At 40.6% G+C, this 26,761-nt stretch overlaps 1 protein-coding gene across 5 annotated transcripts in view; it reads right to left on the bottom strand.

The window, feature by feature from the left end:
- LOC144534018 (RAS guanyl-releasing protein 2) overlaps positions 1–26,761 on the bottom strand; it is a 53,400-nt gene that overhangs the window by 18,848 nt on the left and 7,791 nt on the right. For 4 of the 5 annotated variants that reach the window (XM_078275635.1, XM_078275632.1, XM_078275636.1 and 1 more), the window contains exons 2-11: positions 20,595–20,730; positions 20,287–20,389; positions 20,032–20,088; positions 19,646–19,777; positions 18,073–18,223; positions 16,777–16,950; positions 8,212–8,328; positions 7,532–7,813; positions 1,350–1,424; positions 930–1,052 (exon numbers count right to left, since the gene is read on the bottom strand). In XM_078275635.1, the coding sequence (XP_078131761.1) occupies positions 930–1,052; positions 1,350–1,424; positions 7,532–7,813; positions 8,212–8,328; positions 16,777–16,950; positions 18,073–18,223; positions 19,646–19,777; positions 20,032–20,088; positions 20,287–20,389; positions 20,595–20,664 (1,284 nt within the window). In that variant the 5' untranslated portion in view covers positions 20,665–20,730. The remainder of the gene's footprint in view (positions 1–929; positions 1,053–1,349; positions 1,425–7,531; positions 7,814–8,211; positions 8,329–16,776; positions 16,951–18,072; positions 18,224–19,645; positions 19,778–20,031; positions 20,089–20,286; positions 20,390–20,594; positions 20,731–26,761) is intronic. The other variant, XM_078275637.1, reaches the window with a different exon arrangement.

The following is a 26,761-nucleotide window of genomic DNA, read 5'->3' as shown; positions in this document are numbered from 1 at the left end:
CTCCATCGCTACCTTGTTCTTATAGCTAGCTGGTTCCTGAATGGGGGCGTGCGTGTGTGCAGTGCGGTGAAGCAATTTGTTACATCGCGAGACCTGATATCACGCGATACTTCCTGACGCTGACCAAAAGTTGCAAGGGTGGTTTTCCAGCTCACAGGCGCTAGGGGGGAGCGAGACAACTACCATTCAACCTGAAAAAAGTCATATAACCAAGCCAATGACTCCGAAGCTGTTCAGTTAAGGTAAATTAAGCTAAAAAAAACCTGCATAGTTCCCCGTAAAATAACTAAAGTCTACAAACAGTAGTCAAACAATCAGTTACATAGCAAGTTTAGCAAGTTAGCAGTTTAGCCACAAAAAGCTACTGGTAGCAGACCACGTAAGGCTGTAGCAGCCAAACCCCCGAATGTATTGAACTGAGCAAGGGTGCATTCAGTAACTTATGATTTTTTTTTATTTCCATTTGTTAGAAAAGGATTGTGTTAGTTCTGCTTTCAAAAGCTACAGAGTTTACTGTTACATACACAGTTCAATCGCAGATAGTTGCGTGCCATACCCATCTTTCTCTGCTCATTTCATTTCTGCAACCATACTATCTGTCCAATTCAAAACAAATCCCAAAAAGTATAACGAAAAAATTCCTAATTGGCAGCTATTATAGAAATCGACCCATTGGGCTTTAAAGTATTCTTAACCCACAAGCAACTATATTGACTTTCAATTTCGAGGCAAAAAAACCATCAAACATCACCAAAAATTGAGTTACAGGCTTTTCAGATGACCCCTCCCAGTGTTGGTAAGATAACTAGATATTTGGCCAAAGAGCCAGGAGCACTTTGCAGTCATCATGTAAAGATGGTGGTGGGGAGGAATAACAGATGACTCCCCCGTAGCCTTCCACTGTCCCTCAGGTTCCAGTCAGCACTCACCTCCACCATCTTCTCTATGTGTTTCTTGATGATGGTCGGGTCGGCGCTGGGCTTCACCGACACAGCCCACTCGTCAATCATGGTGGACTTGGGGTCAGGCGCGGGGGCAGGGCTGGAGTTCTGCTACAACCAATGAGAAACCAAAGAGGGTGAGATCAGTATCAGCCAGGGGGAGGGGGGGGGGGGGGTGCAGAAGCTGTCAAAAGAAAAGAAAAGACAGCTGCTTGTACAGAGCAGCGGTCAAGGGTAAAAACAGTAGATCAGAATGTCACGAGAGAAGGAAAAGAAAGAAATCCTAATATGCATAATTGTTACCATCCATTTTATCAAGACAGGAGCAGAGTGAGGTATATCACTGCCAAATATGGGATATTTAAGAACAGGCCAGCACGGGACAGTGTACATTTGTGTGCTGCTCACCGCCGGCTTGCGAGGTTCTCTCTGTAGAGACATCTGGTAGATCTCCTCCTCTGTGTGGTACTGGTCCAGAGACACCTGAACACAACAGCACATACTGTAAAGGGCCAGCGGGACCATTGTGTCTCCATGTTTGATGTTTTTGCCAAGAACTGAATTTTTGTGGGTTTAGCCTCCACTACATTCCAGAATAAATCACCAGTGCCATACATTTTACACATTTTTAGTGATTGTACTTAAAGGGATAGTTCACATATTTTGAAGTGTTTGCACAGTTATGGTAGGGGTGGCAGTAGCTCTGTCTGTAGGGAGTTGGGAGATGTGCCAGTTCACCTTCTGGGCACAGCCAAGGTGCTTTTGAGCAAGGCAATGAACCCCCAACTGCTCGGGGAAAAACTGAGGTACTGAGCATGTGTGTGTATTTCAGGCCTGTGTGTAATGTGTGCTCTAACAACAGAGTGAAAACATTGTAATTTCCCTTAAAAGTATAAATTATTATTAATTTTAGTAGATGGCACAATGTACCGCTGTGGACGTAGGCAGCAGCAAAACGTATTTTAGCTACCTAAAAAAGGCCCATGTAAAAAAAACAATATTAGTTTGAGTGTACGCTAGGGGTGTAAGAAAATATCATGATACACTTGAGTATCACGATATTTTATTTTGCAATACTGTATTGATTTTCACAAACGCAATATCGTTTTTTTTGTTTTTAGTTTACGTTAAAAAATATTCATGTAAGACAGTGGTTCACGTTTATGTTGTGTTTAAACCCCCTACTGCTAGATGGCTATGCTGAGACGCACCACTAGTGTCCTCGCCTAACAGTGCCTAACAGTGCCTGACTTTTTGCTAGAAGCTAACAATGTAGCTATGGCTGAACTTTGGCCTACTTTAACATATACAAATGTGCTCACTAAGAACCTGTGAACCACAATCCCAAACAGGCAGTTTGATTTTCTGTGTACTGAATTCTTTGACTTTTATGAACATCATGTATGTTTTTGTAAAATTCTACTTAAAAAAAATTCCAATATATCGCCTTACACACAGTATCGAAATATATTGCAATATATTGAATCGTGACCCATGTATCGTGATACGTATCGTATTGCCAGATTCTTGCCAATACACAGCCCTAGTGTACGCTATATTTGGAATATTTTCACCACTTTACCTTGCTGTTACTATTTCTGATAGGTAACTGAAGCTGTTATGTCCATCTATACTCTCTGTAAAGGCACCAGGGTCCTTTGACAAAAACAAGTCATTTTACCTCGGAAACACAGGAGTCGCTGGTCTGCCATCTACTGTAAATACACTGACTATGGACAAGTTTCACGCTTGCATCACTGTGGAGTGTGGTGGCCGTGTGCTCTGTTGCACCTGTAACCATAGCGATGTCACGGTTTACGGACACACCCTGACGTACACTTCTACATAGCTACAGTGAGCGATTAATTGATAGTTGTTTGGTCTAGAAAATGTCTTCTTTTGTCAACAACTCAAAGATATTTAGTTTACTGCCATAGAGGAGTGAAGAAACAACAAGATATATTCATATTAAAGAAGCTGGAATCAGAGAATGTCCATATAAAATGATTTAAAATTCTTCAATTAATCAATTAATAAAATAGATGCAGATTAATTTAGGAGCTGACAATTAATCGATTAAGCAATGCATCTTTGCAGCTCTACTGACCACCATCATATTTAAAATAGATCACAGAATAATGAAGGCCGTACAATGTGGTTGAAAGCTCTAAAAGAGTGTAAGTGGACCTTTTGAGCTTAGATTATAATGATACAGTATGTACACTGTTTACAAACATGAACGTGATGAACAATGAGCGTCCATGCTCAAATATTACAATAGTAGTTTTTGTATCCTTTAAAAGAGTGTTTGGAACTATTCCCAGAATTCATCTCCACCACAAAACAAATACATTCCTGCATAGATTCCACGCAAAAGCAGCATTTTAGAGGTGTAGTCCAACTGCAAATATCAGTGAAATAGACACAAAGTGACCAAATAAGGCTGTTGTGTACCTTCACTGAAACTGCAGCCTCAAGAGGAGCTCATTCTCTCAGTTTCTTATTTATTTTCTAGGTTCTTAACACAGAATTCTCACACACTGACCTGTTCATTACATGACGTGTTAAGTACAGCCATCTTTTACTATGGCAACAGGTTAGAAAGCAGCATTGATTTTTTTTTTTGCCGTTGCAGCCAACTGTGGCATGTAATCATCCACTGCATCTATTGTTGGCCTCTAATTCTTTTCTTTTCCTCCGAGCTATTTTCTCACCCTAATTGTGTTTCCTGGCTCTTATTGAGTAGAAGTGTGGAAGAAAGAAAGAAAGAAAGGCTGTTCTTCTTGTTTGGCTTTCTAATTCAGTGGTGCTTACAGTATTTCCAGGAGAAGGTTAACTGTAGCTTGTTCATCCCATCCGAGATGATAGAGAATCGACTTCATATCAAAGGCTGATGACGATTACTCAAAAAGGAGGAAAGTCGTGTTTTAAGCTTGTGCGTTTGCAGGCATGTCTGCGTAGATATTATTTTGAAGGATTTATCGGCTTTCTTTCCATCTCCTCTCCTCGCTCTCCCCTCCTCCGACTTGAGATAGATCAACTCCAATAAGCGCTGGCATAAGATAATTGGGTATTGACTCTGTCCAGCAAACTTCCCCGGTGTAGCTCAGCTCCAAAACCTGTCAAGATGTTATCTTTCATTTTCAGAGAAAAAATGAAAAGCAGAGCCAGCTGCAATCTCACACCAACACCTGCAGCCTGATTGATTCATCTCTTTTTTAAATACAAAAAGCTTCTCAAATTCAGGAGACTCTTACAAATACACACACTTCATTGCTAGGATCAGACCTTTAGGGATGCCTGGCACCCTTTTGAACGTCATTTTTTTAACGTTATTCTACTGTGCATTTAAAAATCATTTTGGACCATCATGGCGAGGGGAAACATTGAATTATGTAACTAGAAGACAAGAAGAAGAAGACTAGAGACACCAGCAATTCTGACAACTGACTTACTTTAATGCTGAGCCACAAGGCCGTTACTACAAAGGTGAGGTGGTGTAACAAATGAAATGGGATATCAATCTATGGAAAAGCAGATATTTCCAATATGCAGTATCAATAACTTTTGAAAATTCCAGATTCATGCGATTTTGACTAATGGTTGATAAGCAATATCCAGGCATTAGATTCTGGGATTAGTTTCACGATGCTGTGATATTCCTAGAGCACAACTCCTTAGCTCACAATAGATTAACACAGACTTTTATTTATTTATTTAGCAATTATTTTTTAGTGGTGCTGGGATCAAGTCTAAAAAAGGGCTAACATCGCCCCTGAGTCTCACTCACTATTGTCACATAAATTGAATCTGTACTAAACTGTTTGCTCAAACATGGGTAACTCACTTGCAATATATAAAAAGGGTCATTTTCTTAATGCTAGTGGTATGCACTGGCAAATGATGCTATTCCCACATCATTTCATATTACAAACTAAATGTATTTTATGGGGCAACAACGTGTTTTTGGGGGACTTTTTCCTGGACCGTGGCTCCGTCCGGCGATTAGCACCGCCCAAGATGATTGTGATATATAATAAATAGAGTATAATGTATAATAAACCAGAGCATTCTTTTCTCCCATCCTGGAATGCTGTGTGGACCAGCCAGACCCTCCTCTGCGGCGCTGTGGAGGAAGGTCTGGCAATGCGAGACTAGTAAGAGAGCAATGTTTTGTCAGCCGAGACCAAGACCGTGGAACGAGTTGCAGAAGGAGTGTAGAATGTTTACACCTTTACAATTTAATAGCAGTATTATCAATGTGGTCTCTTATAATAAATATAATATAATATAATTATCTCCTTTCCACAAAAGGAGATAATGATTCCCCTGAGGTCCTGTTTTATGTCGTTTCAAAGTCAAAGCGCCCTTTAGTCTTTAATCAGGATACAGGAACAGACAGAGGTTTCAGTGCAGGTTTACCATTTAAAGTTCAGTGAAGTTCATTGAAGAGAGGCTGAAACGCAGGTTGTGACTCTTTGTCCTGGATAAAACCATGACTCTAAAAAGATGGTATTTGGCAACCAGATAACAGTGTTAAAGCAGTCAACCAAAGATGTAGAAGTAAATGCATGGTTAAATCCTTTCTGTATTAGAGTGCGGATCGGGCCACATTTTTCTGTCCGAGCCCAGCCCACGTCCGACAGAGCAGCCCAAGCCTGACAGGCATCAAGATATTTATGTCCGAGCCCAACCCGAGCCCGACATGTCGGGTCCCGTCGGGCACTCTACTCTGTATCACTGAAGGTTGTTTTTTTTCACTTAAAGGAACACTCCAATAATGGTACACATGAAATTTAATTTACTCGTCAGTCGGAGTACTACACAGCCTGTGGAAATAGTTGCATAATGTTTTCTGTGGCTCTGTAGGAGCTTTCCCAAGTTAAAAAAATAAAATAATCCTGATGATGTCACCAGAGTAATCTGGGTTTCTGGCTTAAAGTTTTTACAGAAAGACTGCATTACAAACAGGAGGTGTAGAGTGCGAAAGAAGTAGACAATAAGGAGGCCGTGAGGATGAAAGATGCTATAGAGTGCCCCTTTAAAAATGTGTTCATTACAGTTTGAACCTCAATAATTATCAACATATTATCACAATTCAATTTTATTTATAGTATCAAATCATAACAAGAGTTATCTCGAGACACTTTACAGATAGAGTAGGTCTAGACCACACTCTATAATTTACAAAGCCCCAACAATTCTAGTAAAATCACAGATGACGCATCATTTCGACCGAGACCACTCTGGACCATATCTGTATGAGACAACTGAATACTGCATGCTTTGGTTACATATCGTCGCTTCCATGAGGAATTTCTAAGTAATGACAACAACACTGTTGGCGTGTCCACATGATACAAGCCTTCCGTGATCGCGCACACGCCCCCACCCCTCCTCCACGCAGTTGCTGGTAGCCAAGGAGGACACAGAGGATTAAAAAAACACATGAAGGACTCTTCAGAAGAGGTAATTATCTTCACTCGAGCTTCTGCGTGGGAAAGTCGCCGGACGACACAATCTTCTGAACACAGCCATACTGAGTTGTGTGGAGCTGATAGTTTTAATTAGCTTTATATCAAGTAATTTGGCAATGAGTTAAATGTAACAGACGTTCATTAATATAAAAAAGTTACACACTAAAAAGTAACTTTTTTTTCATTTCCTGAAAAGCAACGGTTTTTGGACATGCAAGGTTTTCACCCAGCAGCGACGATATAATCTCGACCTTTGTCTGTACACAGATTTTGTCCCAGCTGGCTACAGTACAGTCTGTCTGACCAGGAGCCAATTAAATCACAGCAGAACAAATTCTGTGTATCAAACAGACTGCCTGTTACACCGCATGGACTCAAAGTTTTTTCCACCTACTTCACTGCTGTCTGGCTGGTTATAATGAGTGCTTCCAAATTCTGCACTTCATGATGAGTAACAAACTCACAGCACCTTAATCAGGACCTGATTTTACCCAGTGCAAGCTGTTCTTCACAGGTACATCTTTAATCCAAGCCAAACGTCTTGGACGCTGCACATGCATAGAGCTGTAACAATTCCAAATTTTGCTGTACAATTAATTGTCTCAAAAATAAGCTTTAGCTAATGTTAGAAATTACTTGCGGTTAATAATAATAATAAAAATAATAATAATTTATTAATCCCGTAAGGGAAATTACAATGTTTTCACTCTGTTACTATTATACACATTACACACAGGCCTGAAATACACGCACATGCTCAGTACCTATACATGCACTAATGGAGAGATGTCAGAGTGAGGGGGCTGCAGCTGTCAAAGGACAGGCTGCCCCGAGCAGTTGGGGCAACAACTCAAGAGCACCTTGGCTTGGTGAACTGGCACCTCTCCAGCTACCAGTCCACCACCATACTTTGATCCGTATGGGAACTTGAACCAGCAACCCTCTGGTTCCCAACTCAACTCCCTATTAACTGAGCTACTGCCACCCATAGAAACAAAGAAACTGTGATTATGTAAAAAAAAAAAAAATAATTATCTTATATGGCCTGTAACAATTATGTAATAATTGTTACAGGCCTAACACATGCACATTCTGGCCACTCTTTGCACTCACCGTGAGCAGGTTGAGCAGGTCTGTGTTGGCGTCGACGTGAGGCGGCGTGGTCTGGATCAGCGCCAGCTCCTGGAGGATGGCGTACAGCTGTTGGGTCTTAGTCAGGTTGACCCGCGTTTTCTCTTTGTCGGCCCAGTCTGGCAGCGCCACGTGCACAGCTATCAGATCTTTCAGGTGCACACCGAGGATGGGGAATCGGAAGCCCGAGCACTCGGAAAAGCGCTTGCGGTACTGACTGTAGTTCCCACATGAAGTCACCAGTTCAATGAGGTTGTTAAAAACCTGAGTGAGCACAGGAGGACAACACTCATTTATGGGTACTGGCAGGAAACCGAAAGCCTCTCTCAAGAGAGATTTGTTTGGAAGAATCAAGTACATTCTGGAAAACTTTGCTCCAGATGGACTTGCATAACTGACAAGACTGTGTCTCTCCTAACAACTGTTGCATTCAACTTCCCATTTATGTAGCTAAAACTCATACTTCTAAAAAGCCAATGTGTAGGAAGCTTGGCAGCTCACAAAGAAGGGAGATGTGGATTACTGAATCAAGATTTAATATCACTTGTTAGCTAAGTGCATCGGCATGCTGTAAACATTGAATTTGTGCACTCAGTGTCAGGCTGTGGATGTCAGAAAGAGATCAGTGATGGTTTGGGGGGGGGCGGTAGCAGCTACTGCACCTTGTTGGTGTCGGCGCTGATGTGGCTCTGCGTGTCTTTGAGGCGAGAGATGGAGCTGTTGCTGAGGCCGCCCACCACGGCCATCAGCGTGTTGAAGTTCTGCAGCTGCAGCAGCTTCTGTGGACGAGAAGGAGGCAAATATTAGAAGCAAGGGGCGTAGGTTTTGTTTCAGCATTGGGTCTTCCCCAAAACTTGTTGAGCATCAAAAACTTTATTTCCTGGCTGAAATCGTTAGAAAACCATATATCCGACTATACGGATATTCGTTCGTTGGGTATCGATTTTTCAATCTTGGCATTTGAATATTTGCTTTTTGTTTTGTTTTTCCTTAATTACTGTAATAAAGTAGGAACGATTCAACTATTGGAGAAACACAACACGCTGTAACCGACGACCGCTCAAGATATATAAACATCTTTGAGCCCCCTGCACGGTTATTTTTACGTCTTTTGAGTGGGTTCTTTCATTTTTCTTGAGGGGGACAAATCTACCTCTTCTAAATATTGGGGGGAGGGGGACATATGCCCTGCATTCCCCCTAAAATCTATGCCTATGATTAGGAGTGAGGGTGAAAGAGGAGACAGTGAATGGATGTGTGAGGCACTGCCAAAAAGGATTTTAAGGAGAGCGAAAGAGAGAAGCTGGTTCAGGTTTAAAAAAAGATTTACAGTACAAGGAGTCAGATAGATGCAGGAAAAAAACCCGCAGAAGCAAAATATAAAGCCAGAGGCAAGTATTCAGCAGCCCACATCCGCACACAACCGAAAGTGAGTTTACCGAGTTATTACCGAATGCTTTAACCTGTCCATGTCAAACTTAAGCTAACCGTTTGTGAATGGCACTCCGCAGGGCTCCCTCCTGCCCTTCAGCCTGCATGGCATCTCACAGAAAATCAATGGGGTCGCAGCTGTGTGGGAGGGCTGCCAGATTCGATCATTTGATTCAGCTCAAACACTCTTTGGAATCAATTGGCAAAGCAGTGTGGAGGGCAGCCCGGCTTCCCCAGAGTACGTTTTTGCTCAAACTGCACTTGCATGTAGCCGCCCGTCAGCGAAGCCTGAAAAACGTTTCCAGGGCTTTTCACTGGTTGTAAAATAAAAGCTGTGTATATGATAGGCCTGGGAGATGGATTCATCCAATGTTATAACACATCCTATTGGTGATGTGGCTATTTATCAAAGCCAGAAGGCACCGACACGTACATACAGAACAGATTGTGAAATGGAGCTTTTGAATGAGAATGACGGTGGGGGGGGGGTTGTTTTTTGCATTTTAAATTATTACGCAAGTCTGTGCAGTCAAGTCTAATGAACTTGAACTTGTAATGTGCTCCCAACAGGAAGCTGAAATGGGACACGACTGGCGTACCCTGAGGGAAGCTTTGGGAAAATGTCAAGTATGTCGAGGCTACCTTCTGTGCTGCCTCTAAATACATTTGAAATCAGCTTGAACATAATTTTTGTCCCTGCATGTGCTCGCACTGGGCTACGTTTCTAAATACCAAAACTTAAGGCATTTCAAACTGGCAAAGAATTGACAACGAGATTTCCAGCTGGGATGGTCTGTCTCTGATGTATCCGCCCAAATGTTCGGCCATTCTGTGTCAATGACACAATCCAAAATGACCTTTGGGCACTACATTTAAAGAGGGAACCACTGATTATCATTATGTGGACACACTGCCCACTGTTTAAACTGCCAGTAGAGTATATGAAAAGTTATAAATATGAACATGCATGGACAGATTTGACTCTCGTAATTTTTTAAACAATGCCTTCTTGTAACAAGACTCTGCTCTGTGAGGCTGTCCTCAGGCACAGCAGTGCTTTGAGCCGAATGCTAACGTCAGCATGCTAAAGTGCTCCCAATGACAGTGCTAACATGCTTATCTTTACATCTTATTTTAGCATGTTTGCATGCTAACATATGCTAATTAGCACTATGGCTAGCACTATTTTACTTAAAATAATCTGAAAGATGCATAAAAGACAGAGATGATTCTGGACACTGACTATGGCGATAAAAAGGAGATCAGAGGAGGGGATTCCTAGTCATTTATCCACACATCAAGGCTGGTCAGAATCAGCATCTATCTTCACCACTACACTGTCAAAGCTTCACAAAACACTGGAAAATGTCCAAGTGTTTAAAGTGCCCATATTATGCTCATTTTCAGGTTCATAATTGTATTTTGAGGTTGTACCAGAATAGGTTTATGTGGTTTAATTTTCAAAGAACACCATATATTTGTTGTACTGCACATTGCTGCAGCTCCTCTTTTCACCCTGTGTGTTCAGGTCTCTGTTTTAGCTACAGAGTGAGGCATCACACTTCTGTACCATCTTTGTTGGGATTCGCACATGCACAGTAGCTAGGTAAGGATCACATCAGCTAGCTAGCTGTTTCTCTAACTTCAGTTAGTGCAAGGCAGGATTAGCCGGGAGACTTCTTCTAAACGAGGGCGCACCTCCAACTTTGCGTGGAATACCTGCAGAACAGGACATGGAAGTAGTTCTTTTGTAGATTATGGGTTGTAGCAGTGTTTTGCCATTGAGAACGAGGGGGCTAACAGCTAGCATGCTAGCGCTAGCATAGCATGGTTTAGCCCCCTCGTTTCGGCTAGTGACGTAGAAAGCCGTGTAGATTTTGACCAGCTCACCCGGAGACCGAAGGCAGGTTACATTCAGAAACCCGTATCTCACTCAAAACAACATGGATGTTTTTTTTCCAAGTTTGTATGTGTGTGGAAGCACCAGAGACACAAAATAACACCCCAAATCCCAGAAAAAAATTACTTTTTTCATAATATGGGCACTTTAATAGCAAGGAGGGTGAAACAAGCGAGACAAGAGAGAGATCTGCTGAGGTGTTGGAGTGCTTGTGTATTAAGACAGAGAGAGGTGTTAAAACCTGCTGAGTCACCCTTAAATAAATGATGAGAGACAGAAGTTTGTTTTGCAGCTGAAGAGAAGGGTAGGGTAGAAAATGGGTATCAATCCAGGAGCAGACTGGCAATGCGTAATGAGGATGCATTCACATTGCACTGCAGGCTATAGGATGAAAAATATTTTCCAACGGCCGACTGCAGCTCCCTCGCACAGCGGAGATGAGTGAATTGACACATAGAGGGAGATCCCAGCCCATCTGGCAGACCAGATGATAACCTCAAACTGAAATGATGTCAATTACAGTGAAGCCCATGAAGGCATTTAAAGGGATGTCTCTGTAGTGAAAGGACGGCAGTGTCCAGACATATGGGCAGAGAACCATATAAGGCAACGAGCTGGAAACTTTGTTTGGGAATTGGTAGGGAGGGACCAGACTAAACTAAGATTGACCTGTAGGTGACCGTAGATGATTCCATTTGATGAGCATAGAAATAAAGAGCTACATGGATAGATGGACAGATACAAGTTTCATTTTAACTTTCATTTAGGCTCACAGTGGGGGAACCTTTGCAACCAGCAATAGTTTATCAGGCCTGTCTCCCAAAGAGGAATGAGTGAGCACTCCGTAAAGAGAAGGCTGGATTTCCCAGTGACGGCTGTACTTGCCGGAAAAGGATTCATAGCCTTTGTAGTATCATGGCTCCAGGGTCGGCCCACCACTTTCATCCATTATTGGATGGACTGCCATGACATTTGTATTCATCCACGGTCCCTAGAAGATGAATCCTGACTCTTCCTCTGAGATTGAAATCTTTGGTGTTTACTAGGGCTGTCAAAATGAACGCGATAATAATGAGTGAACGCAAATTCCTTTAACAGTTCTTTTTGATTGCTTGAGCACTATTTTGAAAACCGGGACCGTTTTTTTTTTTTTTTTTAAACACTAGACACAATTAGCACAACCACACACCCAATTAGTAGAACACCTCAGATACTTTGCAAAATGAAACACTCTTGCAAAAACTATACACAAATGTATAAAACACATATTTTGTTACCACATGAAACGTGTGTTTCATATGACCTAATTCTGTTTGAACCAGTTACACACTGCTGTTGCTAACCTAAATCACTTTTAGCAATTCTACTTCTCAGTGATTAGAGTACTGTAAATGAAGTACACAGAGAAAGTTCAAATATACAATAAGTGCACCAAACACTACACAAGACCAATGCTGCAGACTGAGGAAAATATAATTAATTTCTCTCCATATACCCAAATCAGTCAACATGGAGAATCACAACAAAACATGTCCCAGTTTTCATTCAGCTACTACAGTAGTGTGCATAACACTGTTAGCTCAGCAAACAACAGACAAACATAAAATAATATATCCAGTACAGGTTACAATTACAGTAAAAGTAAAAGTGCTTGAACCTGATTGGTGTGCAATCATGTGTTTTCGTGATGGCTCTGTTTCACAGATTGGCTCATAGGTGTGGTCATTTCACAGTCAGTGCTTTGGAATTGCAAGGTAGTGACATCATGATATACTTCTTTGTGTTTAGGGTTTTGCAAATCACTATGTGTATTGTTTTGCAAAAAGTGTGAGGCTGACATTTTGGTGCACATCTGGGCCAATGTTTTGCTACTTGAGTGTAAGGTTTTGATAATTGTGTAATACGTTTGATTTCAGTGTGTAAGCCATCGGCAAAAACTGTAACGCCACTAATTTCGCCTTCTGTGATTTGGGCCTTGGGCCGCTCCGTAGTTTGGGAAATCAGGAAGAGATGCAGCAGTTATGTTGTGAGTAACTAGCAGAAACAATGGTAAAGAAAAAGGACTTTTGAACGGCAAGTTGAGTGTCAAAGCCCTTCCAGATGGTTCTCTCCACAAGACTAAAGTTATTTGCGTGTACTGTCGATGTCAACTGAGTTACCACCGTAACGCTGAGTACGTTGAGTCTCAAATACCACTGGAGCATTAAAAGCTTGAAAAATATCTCTTTAAAAGTACATTTAGAACAGATACATTTACATTTAGAATAGATTAATCTCAAGTTAGAGTTATTTTTCGATTGTTAAACGACACCACTGAAGCCACATCAAACTACAGTCTGCACTACCAACAGTCACCTGAGCTAAACAGTTCACATCTCCTGCAAAGCTCATTCTAAGCAACACAACACACATCTCAAAACAGGCTCAGTGCAGCAAAACACAATGATTAATCCTCACTTAGATAACACACACTGTCACTCAGAACACACTTTCTCTTTAAAGTGCTCAAATTATGCTCATTTTCAGGTTCATAATTGTATTTAGAGGTTGTATCAGAATAGGTTTATGTGGTTTAATTTTCAAAAAACACCATATTTTTGTTGTACTGCACATTGCTGCAGCTCCTCTTTTCACCCTGTTTGTTGAGCTCTCTGTTTTAGCTACAGAGTGAGACATCTCACTTCTGTCCCATCTTTGTTGGGAGTCGCACATGCACAGTAAGTACTTCTAGCAGCTAGGCGAGCATTATAACGTGTGTTCCAAAGTGACCACGTTTGTCTCTGAAGTAAAGGCTGGACTACAACAGAGCTGTTTGGAGCAGATTGTGAACAGTGTTTTCTGTTGGAGATGATAAGTCCCTTTGGGGTGGACTTATAACGTGCACAAAAATATATAGAACCCAATACAGGAAAGGGGGAAAGTCAAAAAGCATAATATGAGCACTTTAAAGAAAAGATATAGATTTTATGCAATATACCAATTTTTACGTAAAGTAAACAAGATGGAATGAAAAGCAGCAGTTTGCTTCAATATAATATTTTATCTCTAGTAATTTATGGAATTACTGAAAAAAAACTAAAGGTGCATAATAGTAACAAAGAATAGTGTGACTAATCCTGCCTCTCTCCAGCATCATGCGGCAAGTTTTCTTCATCACACTGGATGTCTGCATCATCTATAATATTAATGAGTGTGGTGTTTCCATTGCTTTCACCTCCATTACTTTCTGAAAAACAGTAAGGGACCGTTCGGTATTTATGGAATGGACCACCGGAGGAAAATAGGGGAGGGTCATGGCTTTTTATTCTTTGCTGAGGGGAGGGTCATCCAACATTTTTCAGTCCAGAGGGGGGGTCACCCAACTTTTGTATTCATGAAATAGCAAAATTTCTAAGTGGCTTGTTTGGTGCATATTTTTCTATGTATCTCCATGTAGCTCTCTCAGTCTCTGCCCTCCTTCGCTACCAGATGGGTCTGACCCATGAGTTTGCTGTGGGGCAGGGCATAGACATATGGGGCAGGGGGAGCTGCCCCCTTGGTGGCTGAAACGGATAATTGCATTGTTTAAAAAATGAGTGGAATAATTCTGGCATGACCAGATATTTTATAAATATCTTAAATAACACAAAACAACTAACTGGTGGTAGGTAATACATCAGATTTCATATACTGCTTTAGTAAAAAAAAATATTACCTGGCTGATGATGGGAGCAGCAGGATGCAAAAAAATGAAAATGACTGTTGTACTATGTCTGGACATCTTACCGTGCCAAGGTTGCAATAAAGGTTTCCCAAATGCCACATTTGATGTCAGCTTACTAATTGATTGCGGGTTTTGTGTAGATTTGGACTTTTATACGTTTATTCCACTTTGTTTAAACGGCGAAGTGGAGAAAGCCTAGTGACGAGTTCATAGCAACCAGTTTGTGTGCTGAATATTACCCAGAGTGCCTTGCTGAATGGTCTCAATATTTTATTGTTTTATTTCATGTGAATAGTAGTTTACTAGAGGAGTAACTTAGTATTTGAAGTAATGCAGTAATGCAGGAAGTGTGCATTTAGTTTCCATGGTTATTGTGTTTCCACAACAATGTTAGTGAGTAAATCTACTGAAATGGCCCCCACACCATAACAGAGGAGTGGGATGCGTCAGATCAGAATGCAGAGGTTTAGTCTTGTATGTCATAGCTATAAAAAAAAAACAATGGAAATCTGTATATATTTGCCAAACGCAAACCAGTACAGAAGGTATCGATACATTGTTGGGGGAGGGTCATGCCTTTTTTCCAAATCATTTTGGAGGGTCATAGAAATTTCTTTACTGGCGAGGGGAGGGTCTTTTTTTGGCTAAAGGTCCCACAACTCCTCCGGTGGTCCCTTAAATAAATGACAAACAGTCCCTAAGAATGCAGTTTTACTATAGTAAAGCTATAGGGTTTTTCACATATTTTTTTATAGCTGTGTATATAACCTCAGTCATCTTACCTGGACATATTTGTATCTTTACTCTTTTACCTGTTTCTCTCAAACGGTACAGTGTATAATTGTTTCATTCTTATTTGGTGTTTGTATACAGAAAAAGGCTTTCTGAGCTTTCTCTGTATATATACTGTGTATGTTCACTAACTAGTCTAAAACAAGACACCTGCTTAGGCTTTCAGTTACAATTGCCATCAGCAGTGTTTGCTAGGCACCAGGCTGACATCTATTCTGTTCTGAATGTGTAGTTAACAGTTATGAAAGCAGTGTGTTAGCTTTTGAACAAAGTGCTGTAAATCCACAGGGCTGTGCACATTGTGGTTAAAGCCATGGGATGAGTGTGTAGAGTTTTGAAAACTGTGTTCAAGCAATGAAAAATGAACTAGAGTTTGGTCCACATGAACTGCTGCTGTGCAGACTGGAGTTAGAGGTTTGCACATGTGGCTCCAGTTGTTCCCACTGTCGTTTAGCAATCGAAAACTGTCAATATTTTTATACTTCAATATTTTAATCGATTGACAGCCCTAGTGTTTACATTAAATATACAGACAACTATTGTACTATTATAATGGCTCATGTTATCCAAAATGGCCCACAGTTTGTTTGTTCCTCTCCCACCATTCACCACCAGTCATTCCCTCTCTGTACCTGAACTTGTATATGCAGCTATGAGTCATGCCACTTGCATACACTCTCCACTGATACCTCTATTGTAGGATGCATCATTGAATTCTTTCTAACCAACAGGAAGTGTACAGTACATACTGTATAATGAATTGATGACACACTCTGTCTTAATTTTCTATTCTTTTCCGCAAATAGCTCAGCTTCACTTTTGGGAATTGTTGCATTTTATTGTCCATTTGTGAAAATCGTGTATCTCTATTTAGGTGAGTTTCATTCTTCCAAATACATTTTGACATGGTCCTACATCATTTGAGAGAATTTTACAACCCCTTAGGCCCATACAAACCTTTGGATAATGCCAAAAAATGCTTTAATACCCAGCTAAAACAAGACGTTCTTAATTCCTAGACGCTTTCCTCTGACAGCAGCATTATGCAAAAGAGTCCCAGTCAGCACCTTAACATGCTAATACCTCTAAAGCCTTTTTAAATTAAATTCACTTTTTCTTACAATTTGTGCCACTGAATGGGAAATGATCGCCTGTGTGTGTGTGTGTGTGTGTGTGTGTGTGTGTGTGTGTGTGTGTGTGTGTCATCTAGGCTTCACCGTGACTTTTCCCTCTTCTCTTCCCGTCACATCTCTAATTCACCTTTCTACGGCTTTCTCCCATCTTTCTCTGTGGCTCCAGGCAGTCTGTCTGCTTCTATATGCACCCTGAAGCCCACACTCTCCGCCATCTCTGTCTTAAAACCACAGCAGTAAACAGCCTTAAAGGGCCCCGCAGACAGACCTGTGCCACTCTGATGAAGTGGGAGATGACGACGGCTCTCTGCGGGGCAGTGGGCTTGCTGAGCACCATCAGCTGGATCCACTGGGAAACGCTGTTGAAAAGCGTGATGAAACGCTCCAGGATGGGGTTATCCACTGTGCAGCCATGCATCACAAAGCTGTGGTAGTCCTGAAACTAAAAGCAGGAAAAGGCATTACACATTTAGTTTCATATATTAAATTTAAAAAAAAGCATACTTCCTCAAAATCATCCTCAGAAATGTTGTTGTAAAAGGTCTACCACAAAATACACTATTGAGTTGCATTTTGGGCAATTTGACATCTAGTGTTTTTGAGATTGACCCACACTTGAGACAAAACTCAGAACATCCCAGGCTCTGCTGCTTGATTTTGACATTTCTCTGTTTAATTTGTCTCCTATATACTGAATCTCCCAGCTTTATAATAGTGCAACACTAAAGTGCTGGAATGCCCCTTTCATTTTGGGATATATGCTTATTCGCTTTCCTGACGAGACATAGATGATACCACTTTCATGTCTGTATGGTAAATATGCATCTTGAGGTAGCAGCTAGCCTGGCTCTGTCCTAAGGTAACAAATGTCCCCATCCAGCACCTCTAAAGCTCACTAATTAACACGCTATGTTTTGTTTGTTCAATCTGTATAGACACGAACGTGTAAAACCAACAATTTACTGTTTTACAGGGAGTTCTGTGCCTTACTATTTCTTGGCTCTGTCCAAAGGATTTACCTATGGAAGTGTATTTATCAAATTGTTGAACTAGTCCTTGAAGGCAGCAATGTGGATAACAAAGCAGTCGACTGGCTGATTTACAGCCCATCTTTATTCTGGGAAATATAAAAGAAGACAGATTTGCTTTCACCTACAGTAGTCTAAATGCAGAAGAGTATCATTACAGACTGCACCAATGCTGCTCTATATTTATGTTTCCCATGGCTTATTTTGTTTTAAATTGAGCCAGAATATCTTTTAGAAGAGACACAAAGACAAAGCCAAGATAAATCACTCCCACTGCCCCCATCTTGCCACCAGCACCATCACACTTGAATAAATTATCATCGTGCATTTAAATCAGCACACACCCAGTCATTGCCTTTGCTTCCCAAAATAACACTCAAAGAGCAAAATGTTTCCAGAAAACAAATATAATTACTGCCAGTTAAAGTGGATTTGAATCGCAATTGCTAAGCAACTGTCAAGCCAGCAGCAGGTGAAATTACTAGAGCATTCAAAGAAATGTTGAGCTGTAAACATTAGATTGTGGGCAAACTGACCAGTATCTTGCAGAAGGATTTGTACTCCAGGTAGGTCAGGTGTTCAGCCAGTTCACAGGAATCAAGGTGGTCAAACAGCAGGGACATCTTCCTCTTTTTGGACACTGATGGGACACGCTGAGTCACCTGCCGCTTCCATTTATACGACGGCCTGAGAGGGACGAGAAAGAATATTTAATGAAAGGATTCTCTCCTTAGGTCTTTTGGATGAAAACTAGGGCTGGGCAATATATCAATATTATATTGACATCGTGATACAAGATTAGATATCGTCTTAGATTTTGGAAATCGTAATATGGCATAAGTGTAATCTTTTCCTGGTTTTACAGGCTGCATTACAGTAAAGAGATGTAATTTTCTGAACTTACCAGACTGTTGTAGCTTTTTTTTTTTTATTACTTTGCATTTTATTATTTGCCTTTACCCGCTTAGGCGTGATTTATGCTTCTGCGTCTAATGTATTGTAGTGGGTATACTGTACTGTATATATTAGCCAGAATCTGCCTTTGGGGGAGGGGTGGGCCATGTCATAGTGGGGGGTCTGGGTGTCCTTCCCACCAGGGAAGTTTTGAGCATCAACAACTTCATTTTTCTGTATTCGGATACACTTTTATGTACCAATTTAAGGTGGGAATCCCTTTATTTAGCCTATGTGAAGAAGAAAAAACACAGATGACAATTCAAAATATATCATAAATATAATGTATGTTGTTGCGTGTCATTGGGCATTTTTAAGTGGGTATATGGAAATCCTGGGGCTTTCTTAGTGGGTAAACTGCGTATACCTGCGTATGACGTAGACCACACCACTGGCCGTGGCTACATACGTAGGTACGTGTAGATGCGTCGCTCGGCCGTGGCTTGGTAGCGTTGTAGTTCCCCCCCGACTCATTTCCTGGTTCTCCTTCTCCATAAACAACATGAAGTCAAGGAGAGGGTTAACTTTTCCTGCTCCAGATTTCCCACCGTGGTCAGAAAGAACAGGGGAGACACTTTGTTTCTCTCTCTATGACTCTAGAGTCGCTACTCGCTCCAAAGCTAATCACCGTCACTCTCTCACTCGCTCTACCACACACTCCCTCCGCATACACACATGCCGGCCCTGCTATTCTCTTAAAGAGATCGACGCACACACCAACGCGCAAGTATAAACTTCAGGCCACTTACGTAGGCTGTGGTGAAAGCTCTGCGTGGAGGACAAAAATGTCATTGTGTAAATATTTTGTGAAAGCACCAATAGTCAACCCTACAATATTGTTTCGATATCGAGATATTTGGTCAAAAATATTGTGATACTTGATTTTCTCCATATCCCCCAGCCCTAATAAAACTTTTTCAACACACGCAGAATTTATTTCTAGAAAGGAAAAGTCACAAATGTGCTCTTTTATTGTCCTTGTAAAGGGAAGTTGAGGTCACACAGGAATGGCTTTAATTGGAATAGGAGGTCATTGACCCTGCATACTGAGAACACAAGCAATAAAAGGGAACGCTGACATAAACACCCACAGACAGAGATATTCATTCACACTGTCAACAACATGGTACAGCTTTCAGCAGCCAGTTCACTCACACACTGTCGAGGTCAATGAGCCGACTCTGGCTCTCGTTGCCCTCGGTGGTCAAGAGGTCTTTAAAGTCTTTGATCTGGTCGGCCAGCTCCGGGCTCAGATTGAACTCTGCTGGAAACTCAGAGATCCAGTACCTGGAAGGCACAACAAAGCAATGAAAAGGATAGAAAACAGTGCAAGGGACTTGTTTACATCTACACAATAATGTGACACTAAGTTTAAGACCTTGATTTAGTTGGTTTACAGGATGATAGAAAGTGACTTTTTGCCATGTTATACAATTTGTGTATGACATGGAGTTACTGTCAATATTCAACCGTAAACTCACAAACCCATGAATGAGAGGAATTGCACCAGAAGGGGGTAAAAGAATGAATAAGTTTATTACTTGACCAGGTGGCATATTCTTGTTCGGCGCTCAGCAGTGCTGCTCTCCTCTTGAGATCTTATCTAAAAGTCAAGGTTCAACTTAATATAATAAACTCTTTTAAATCCCATTCAAATTCAACAGACTTAGGAGAAAGAAAAAAAGATAAACAACAACAGATCTGGCATTGAATCCATTTTTCAGTCAGAGTATATATTGTAGACGAACACCGAAGAATACATGTCTGAGGTAGTAGAAAACAAGGTTGAAGGATACTTGAGCACTAGCTTCTTAGCCAAGTCGGTCGAAGGGATATACCAAGGGTGCATCATGAGAAACATGCGGACCAAGGAAGCATCCTTCAAAGTGCCGCTCTCATCTATGAGAAGAAAATAGGATGTCACTCATCATCACCTGATATATTGTTGTCTGACCACCAACATGCACAACAGCAAACATTTCGACAGAAGACAGATTCCAAATGATTTACATGAAACATAATGCAACAATTCTTCTTTGTATTGACTCACTTTGAAATAAATGTAATTATCTATTTCAAAGAAACGGTGTGTAAAATGACCAACCGAAGGCTTGGATGCTAGCTTCCACCAGCTCGTCCACCGCGGCCGACTGCTCCAATAATATGGACTCCATCGTTCCTTTCCTCTGTGCTTTTCCACTCGTTTCTCTCTCTCTCCGGTTTGACTCTCGTGCCTCTCACTGAACACAAAAGAAGATGAAAAGAAGGGATCAAAGGCGAGCAAAACAGAGTAATTGCTGTGTGAAGCACAGAGAGAGAAAATGAAATTCATAGTTGCTGCGTGTTTGGAATAGTTGTGTGGTTGGTTATTTTGCATCCTACTTCACACTGCAGAGACACAGTATAACCAGTGAGTGTTTACCCTACATTTAAAACTGGTGAAGTTAATGGGGATATCTGCCAGTCAATGTCCCAACAAATTCAAGCTGTCAATCTGCAATCCTGCACTGAAACAAGTACTTGAAAGCAATACTTGAGTAAAAGTACAAGTATCTTACCAGAAAAGTTCTGGATCTTTTAGAATATTACTTGAAATTACTATACTGTACTTAAGTACCAAAAGTCATTTTGTGATATTAAATGTACTTAAGTATTAGAAGTAAAAGTAAAAGTTAAAAAAAAACTTTGGTTATGAACTTTATGGCCAAAAATGTGTTATCTTCATCACCACTGTCGTCGCGGTGGTCATTGTCTGGTTACCATGGCGGCAGAGCCTGCAGCAGGTGCTTCCATGACGTTATCAGTTATTATGCTTCCTCCTCTTCTTCTTTAGTTTTGGCCTATGTTTGCCACTTGGCAACAAACAGGCATTATGTCACCAACTGGAATGCAGCATGCATTAACTTGCAATCTAGGAGCAATGATTCGCTAAACGTGCTTTTTTCCAGTGTAACAAATTTCTTCTGATTTTATTTTGTAGTAACAAGTAACTAAGATGCTTAGGGTAGTGGAGTATACATTTTATTTAGGAAATGTAGTGGAGTAAAAGTAAAAGTTTCCGTAAATATAAATAACGAAGTAAAGTACAGATACATGAAAATTCTACCTAAGTACAGTGACAAAGTATTTGTACTTTGTTACATTACAAACACTGACTGAAACGTGTTCTACTTGAAGGAGCACAATATAATTGGTCCAGCTTTCAGCGGAGAGTTTAAATGTCTCATCATGACTGAGAAGTGATTACAAAAACAATACATTGTGGCTCTCTTATGTGAACGCAAGCAGCCATACAGCATGCAATTGGAGAAGTTATGACTTGTAACAAGATGAGATATGACTCTTCAGGAAATATCTGATCAAAAATATGTGTTCAATGCTAACTCAGTACACCTTTTGATAATTAAAACTGCAGATACATTTTGGTCAGCAGTCAAAAAGTATTGCGATTCAATACCTAGCCCAAAAGTTGACGTGAAAATGTTTTATTTACCAGGAGTTATGCAACAGCTCTGACTTGTAATGAGTCGTTTTGATCTGATAAGTAAGTTTATTTTAAGCCACATTGAGGTCAAAGCACGCTGAACTGTCTACATATGTCATAAGGCACGTGCAGGGCTGCCTCTAAGGATGAAGTCAGGTGACGTATTATAAATAGCAAAAAAGTCTGCATAGGGGGAAGGTCGGGGTGGATGAAAAGGGCGGTCACTGCTCGATCCGTACCGGAAAGCCCATTTGTTTTGCGCTTGTGCAAAGATGGTTTAGGTTAGGCATTGACCTCAAATGGTTAGGGCCAGGATTTATCTCCAGCCCATTGGTCAGGAGATAGGTTCAAAACAAATCGGTTAATTTCCAGTACAGATCGGTTAGTAACAAGGACTTTCACCCAGGAGACTGTTGGTTGTGTCCCGTGTGAGAGCAAAAGTCAACGTTGATGTATTCAAACTTGCGAACGCAACTTAAGTTACTTAACAATCCTACCCAGGGTCTTTTCCTAGACCTAAGTTTATTTGTCAAAACTTAACCAAGAAGTTTAGTTGTGTAACCTAACCAAGTAGTTTAGTTGCCTAAAGCTAACCAAGTAGATTATTTGTCTAAACCTAACCAAGAAGTTTAGTTGTGTAAACTAACCAAGAAGTTTAGTTGTGTAAACTAACCAAGAAGTTTAGTTGTGTAAACTAACCAAGAAGTTTAGTTGTGTAACCTAACCAAGAAGTTTAGTTGTGTAAACTAACCAAGAAGTTTAGTTGTGTAAACTAACCAAGAAGTTTAGTTGTGTAAACTAACCAAGAAGTTTAGTTGTGTAAACTAACCAAGAAGTTTAGTTGTGTAACCTAACCACAAGTTTAGTTGTGTAACCTAACCAGGAAGTTTAGTTGCGGTCCTGACCACACAGCCATATGTACGAGTTGGGAGTGAGAATGTGTTGGATAGTTAACATGTTGCACTGATGCAAATTTAGAATACAAACAACATAATATTGATGGCAGAATATGTAGACAGTTGAGCCTGCTTTTAACTTAGTGTTAAAGAAAAACTAATAAAAAGCCACAAACACAATAAAGAGGAAACCACAATTTATTATCTGTCCTTGACAGGCTCCAATGCAGTTTGTTGTGTACAACCAGAACACACTGCAAGCAAAGTATTAAAATCATATAACAGTCAAATATTTGGATATGCATGATGGCATTGTGTCATACATGTGTTGCAGAAATGAGTTAAGAAAGAAATGTGTACTTGTAGTTTTCTTGTTGATTGAATAAGTCTTTACAGCAGGGAACCATGGCAACCTCATCTTACTGCCCAGTCAATACACATACACACACCTCTACACAAATGCACAAAATACATGTTTTTACCTAGAGAAGTAGAAGTAACCTGAGGGAATATATTTACTCTATAATCCTGGATGAGTATATTGAGTCTGAAACAGTCAAATACACTAATCCGATCTCCTATAACGGTTGCTGCTCGATCTTGGTATAAAATAGAAGATAAAAGAAGCCACTGGATATGTTGGTGTGTTGCTGATGAGTGACAAAGTTAGGCCACATAATCCACAACATAGCACGCTGCTGGATCGACTAATGGCTGTTTAATGTTGTGGTTCTGTGTGTGATGAGTATGTGTATGTATCCATTGTGCCTGACACAATGAAGCCTTCCCCTGCGCTGTCTCTGCTGCAACGCGGTGGGCGGACACACTCAATTACAGGCTTCACGAGCTGTCTCAGCTACACACATTCGCACATTTCTACAGGGATGGAGGAAAAAGAGAAAATGGAGAAGGAGAGGGATGTATAGCCCTGAAGCTTCAATCATCAGTCATACAGTGAGAGTGAAATGACGAGGAAAGAGGGAAATACTGAACCTCAAATCTGTGCCTTTATAAAGAACGGGGTAAGATTATGGAGAGAGAAAGTGTAAAGAAATGACAGACCACAGGACCACAATCAAAATTATGTGCTGTTAAATATATACATTTATTTATATATATATATATATATATATATATATATATATATATATATATATATATGTATATATATATATATGATTTTTATGATTATTTTTATCCCCCGTGGGGACAAAATGTATCTCCCCCCTCAAGGTGATCAATGCTACTTCACCAACAGACCATAGGCTATAAGTAAAGCGCTGTAATGTGAACAGTCTATAGTGCCATAGAATGATGAAATAGCCAGATGACGGTCCTTTCAGGGGCCGTGGTAGTGGAGTTAAGCCAGAAAAAGTGAGCGTCATGCGGCGATGACTTGAGTTTAGGCACCAAAATGACTCGTTAGGTTTAGGAAAAAGATCAGATTTGTATTAAAACACTCCCGAGGTATGAACGTGCGTTTCCTGGGTGAAAGTATTTTTGTTTTCGCCGCATAGTGAACTCCGCTCTCCGTCTTGAAAGTGCTGTGTTTTATGATGACACCACGTCAACACACATGAGTATATATACTGTATATATATATATATATATATATATAGCTATGGCTAGACATGAAAGTGTATGTGAAGATGCTAAGGTCACCACAGGAAATATGTCTCTGAGCCATAGAGCCGTGTTGTATGTCTGAAACCTCAAAGAAAAAACACACCCAGACCTGTGACATCTGGTTAACAAAAACAAAAACACATCTCATGAATATAATCAGAAGGGAAGGGGCCCTAGAGTGTATTATTGCCACACAACATGAGCCATCCAGATCTGTGCTAAAATGAATTTCTCGTTTTCGTTTCTGCATTTTTTGCTTTTCAGTTCAGAACAGTCTGTCCTCAAGAGCGACAGATGCAAGGACATCTGGAAGGATGGGTTACAGTGCCACCTGTGCAAAGGGTGAACCTGCTTTTAACAGAGTCTATTCTGGCACTGCGGCACAGGCTGATGATGATACTGTCTTACTATCCATTCATCATCCCGCTGACAAGAGCTCTTTGTCGCAACCCAGAGAACAGGTCTCTCTGTGCTTTGAGGAGGATTCAGAGACTGATTTATCCTTAACAACGTCCCCCCTTCTGCCTTTTCTGCAATTCTTTAAGTATTTTCCCCACATGATTTCTGATCATGTTTCTATTACAGTAAAGCGGTAAATTGATTGTTAGGTGGCGCACGCTGTGAGAGCTTTTGGTGTCATCCTTGGTTGCCTGGTGACGACGATCCAGGGCCATAGATCAGGCAGATTAGGAGTGCATTGGGGCGCAGCGAGGATAAAGGGAAGCTAAAGGGTACATGGTCAATCCTGGAAATGCGGAATCTGTAGTGTGTCTGCTGGTTTCGTGGGCACTGAAAATGTCAGATCCTCCGGCTTGACACGGAAAGACACCTTCTCACTGCCGTCCTTCTCATTCTCACTTTTATAGCCATAAAACAACATCAAAACTGTTCACCACTTCATAATACCTGTGCAACCCGGTCTCCTAATAAATGACGTTCCCATACAATGAAACTCCATTCTCAATTATGGTTCAAGGGAAACGTATTTTCCAGTGGCTGGCACACATTGTGAAAAGAGTTGCTGTTTTAAACATGTTGTGAATTTACACAAAACTACTTGAGATGATGGGTAAAAATAAGTACTTTGGTTACATAATTTAAGTTAAGTATGTGATGGTGTTGGTTAAGTATGGTGCATAAACAAGTCAACGCTAACTTTTGGTTTCACACTGTCTCTTGGGTGAAAGTGTTTGTTTGACCCATCTATCTACCACAGCCTTATCTCTACATTGGTTTTCACAGACTTTGATTAGAAACATATTTGTAATAATAAATAAAATGTGTTATGTATAAAATGAAATCCAGGACAAAATATGTTTCCTGAGAATGCAGTTTTGTTTTGTTGTATGGGAACGTTATTTTTAGCAGATAGGGCTGACCTGTGGCACACCCACACATTTTTCACTAAAATACAATATGATTTTAGTGCTTTATCTGCAGTTCCTAAATGCTTGTGTAAAGTGAGTAAATATTTTCTATGCAATAGAGTAAATTACGGTGTTTATAGTTTCATTTTCCCTGCCTAAATCCCATCAGGCTATGCTAAGTATGCCTTCTTACAAAGCCCACACATTAGAAGGAAACTGGCTGCATAAATCAGTGACACTCACACTGATTGATGATCAGACACTGACAGACACACAGATAATGATATCCATCTTGCTATTGATATTCCCATAATGGGCTCATTTCCATGCTAGTAAATACGCAGAGCTGATGCACAGTCTCCATACAGCCATTGATTTTGTTTCATTTCCTCCCCACTGGCATTTGGGTAAAACAAGTTTGATTAATGTTTTCATGGATAATGGTCCTGAGGTAAAAGATGTGGATGCATTTATTCACTCTGATTAGCTTACATGTTAAAAGGTTCTACCTCCAGCATTTTAGCCACACGACTAACGTGATGCCATCAGGTCAAAACTATTTATCCAATCCTTTGGTTTATGACCAAAAACCTACAAAATACACACTGAAACAAGATAGTGAACATGATAAACACATTACCTGCTAAACATCAGCATGATAGCATTGTCACTGTGAGTGTGTTAGCATGCAGACGTTAGCATTGATCACCACTAGGCCCAAGCACAGCGTTAACAGAGCTACAAGTCTTGTTATGACCTCAATATACAACCCTAGCTCTAAAAATTACGTTCCAATACATCAAACTGCGTTTTCAATTATGTTTCAAGGGAAACATATTCTCCAGGTTTTTTTTTAATTTTCTGACCAGTGCACTTGGTGAAACGGTCGCTGTTTTAA

The sequence above is a fragment of the Sander vitreus genome, chromosome 19, assembly GCF_031162955.1.
Source record: "Sander vitreus isolate 19-12246 chromosome 19, sanVit1, whole genome shotgun sequence".
NCBI classification, from domain to species: domain Eukaryota; kingdom Metazoa; phylum Chordata; class Actinopteri; order Perciformes; family Percidae; genus Sander; species Sander vitreus.
The sequence above is the reverse complement of the archived record's forward strand: the minus strand, read 5'-3'. Positions and strand labels throughout refer to the sequence as shown.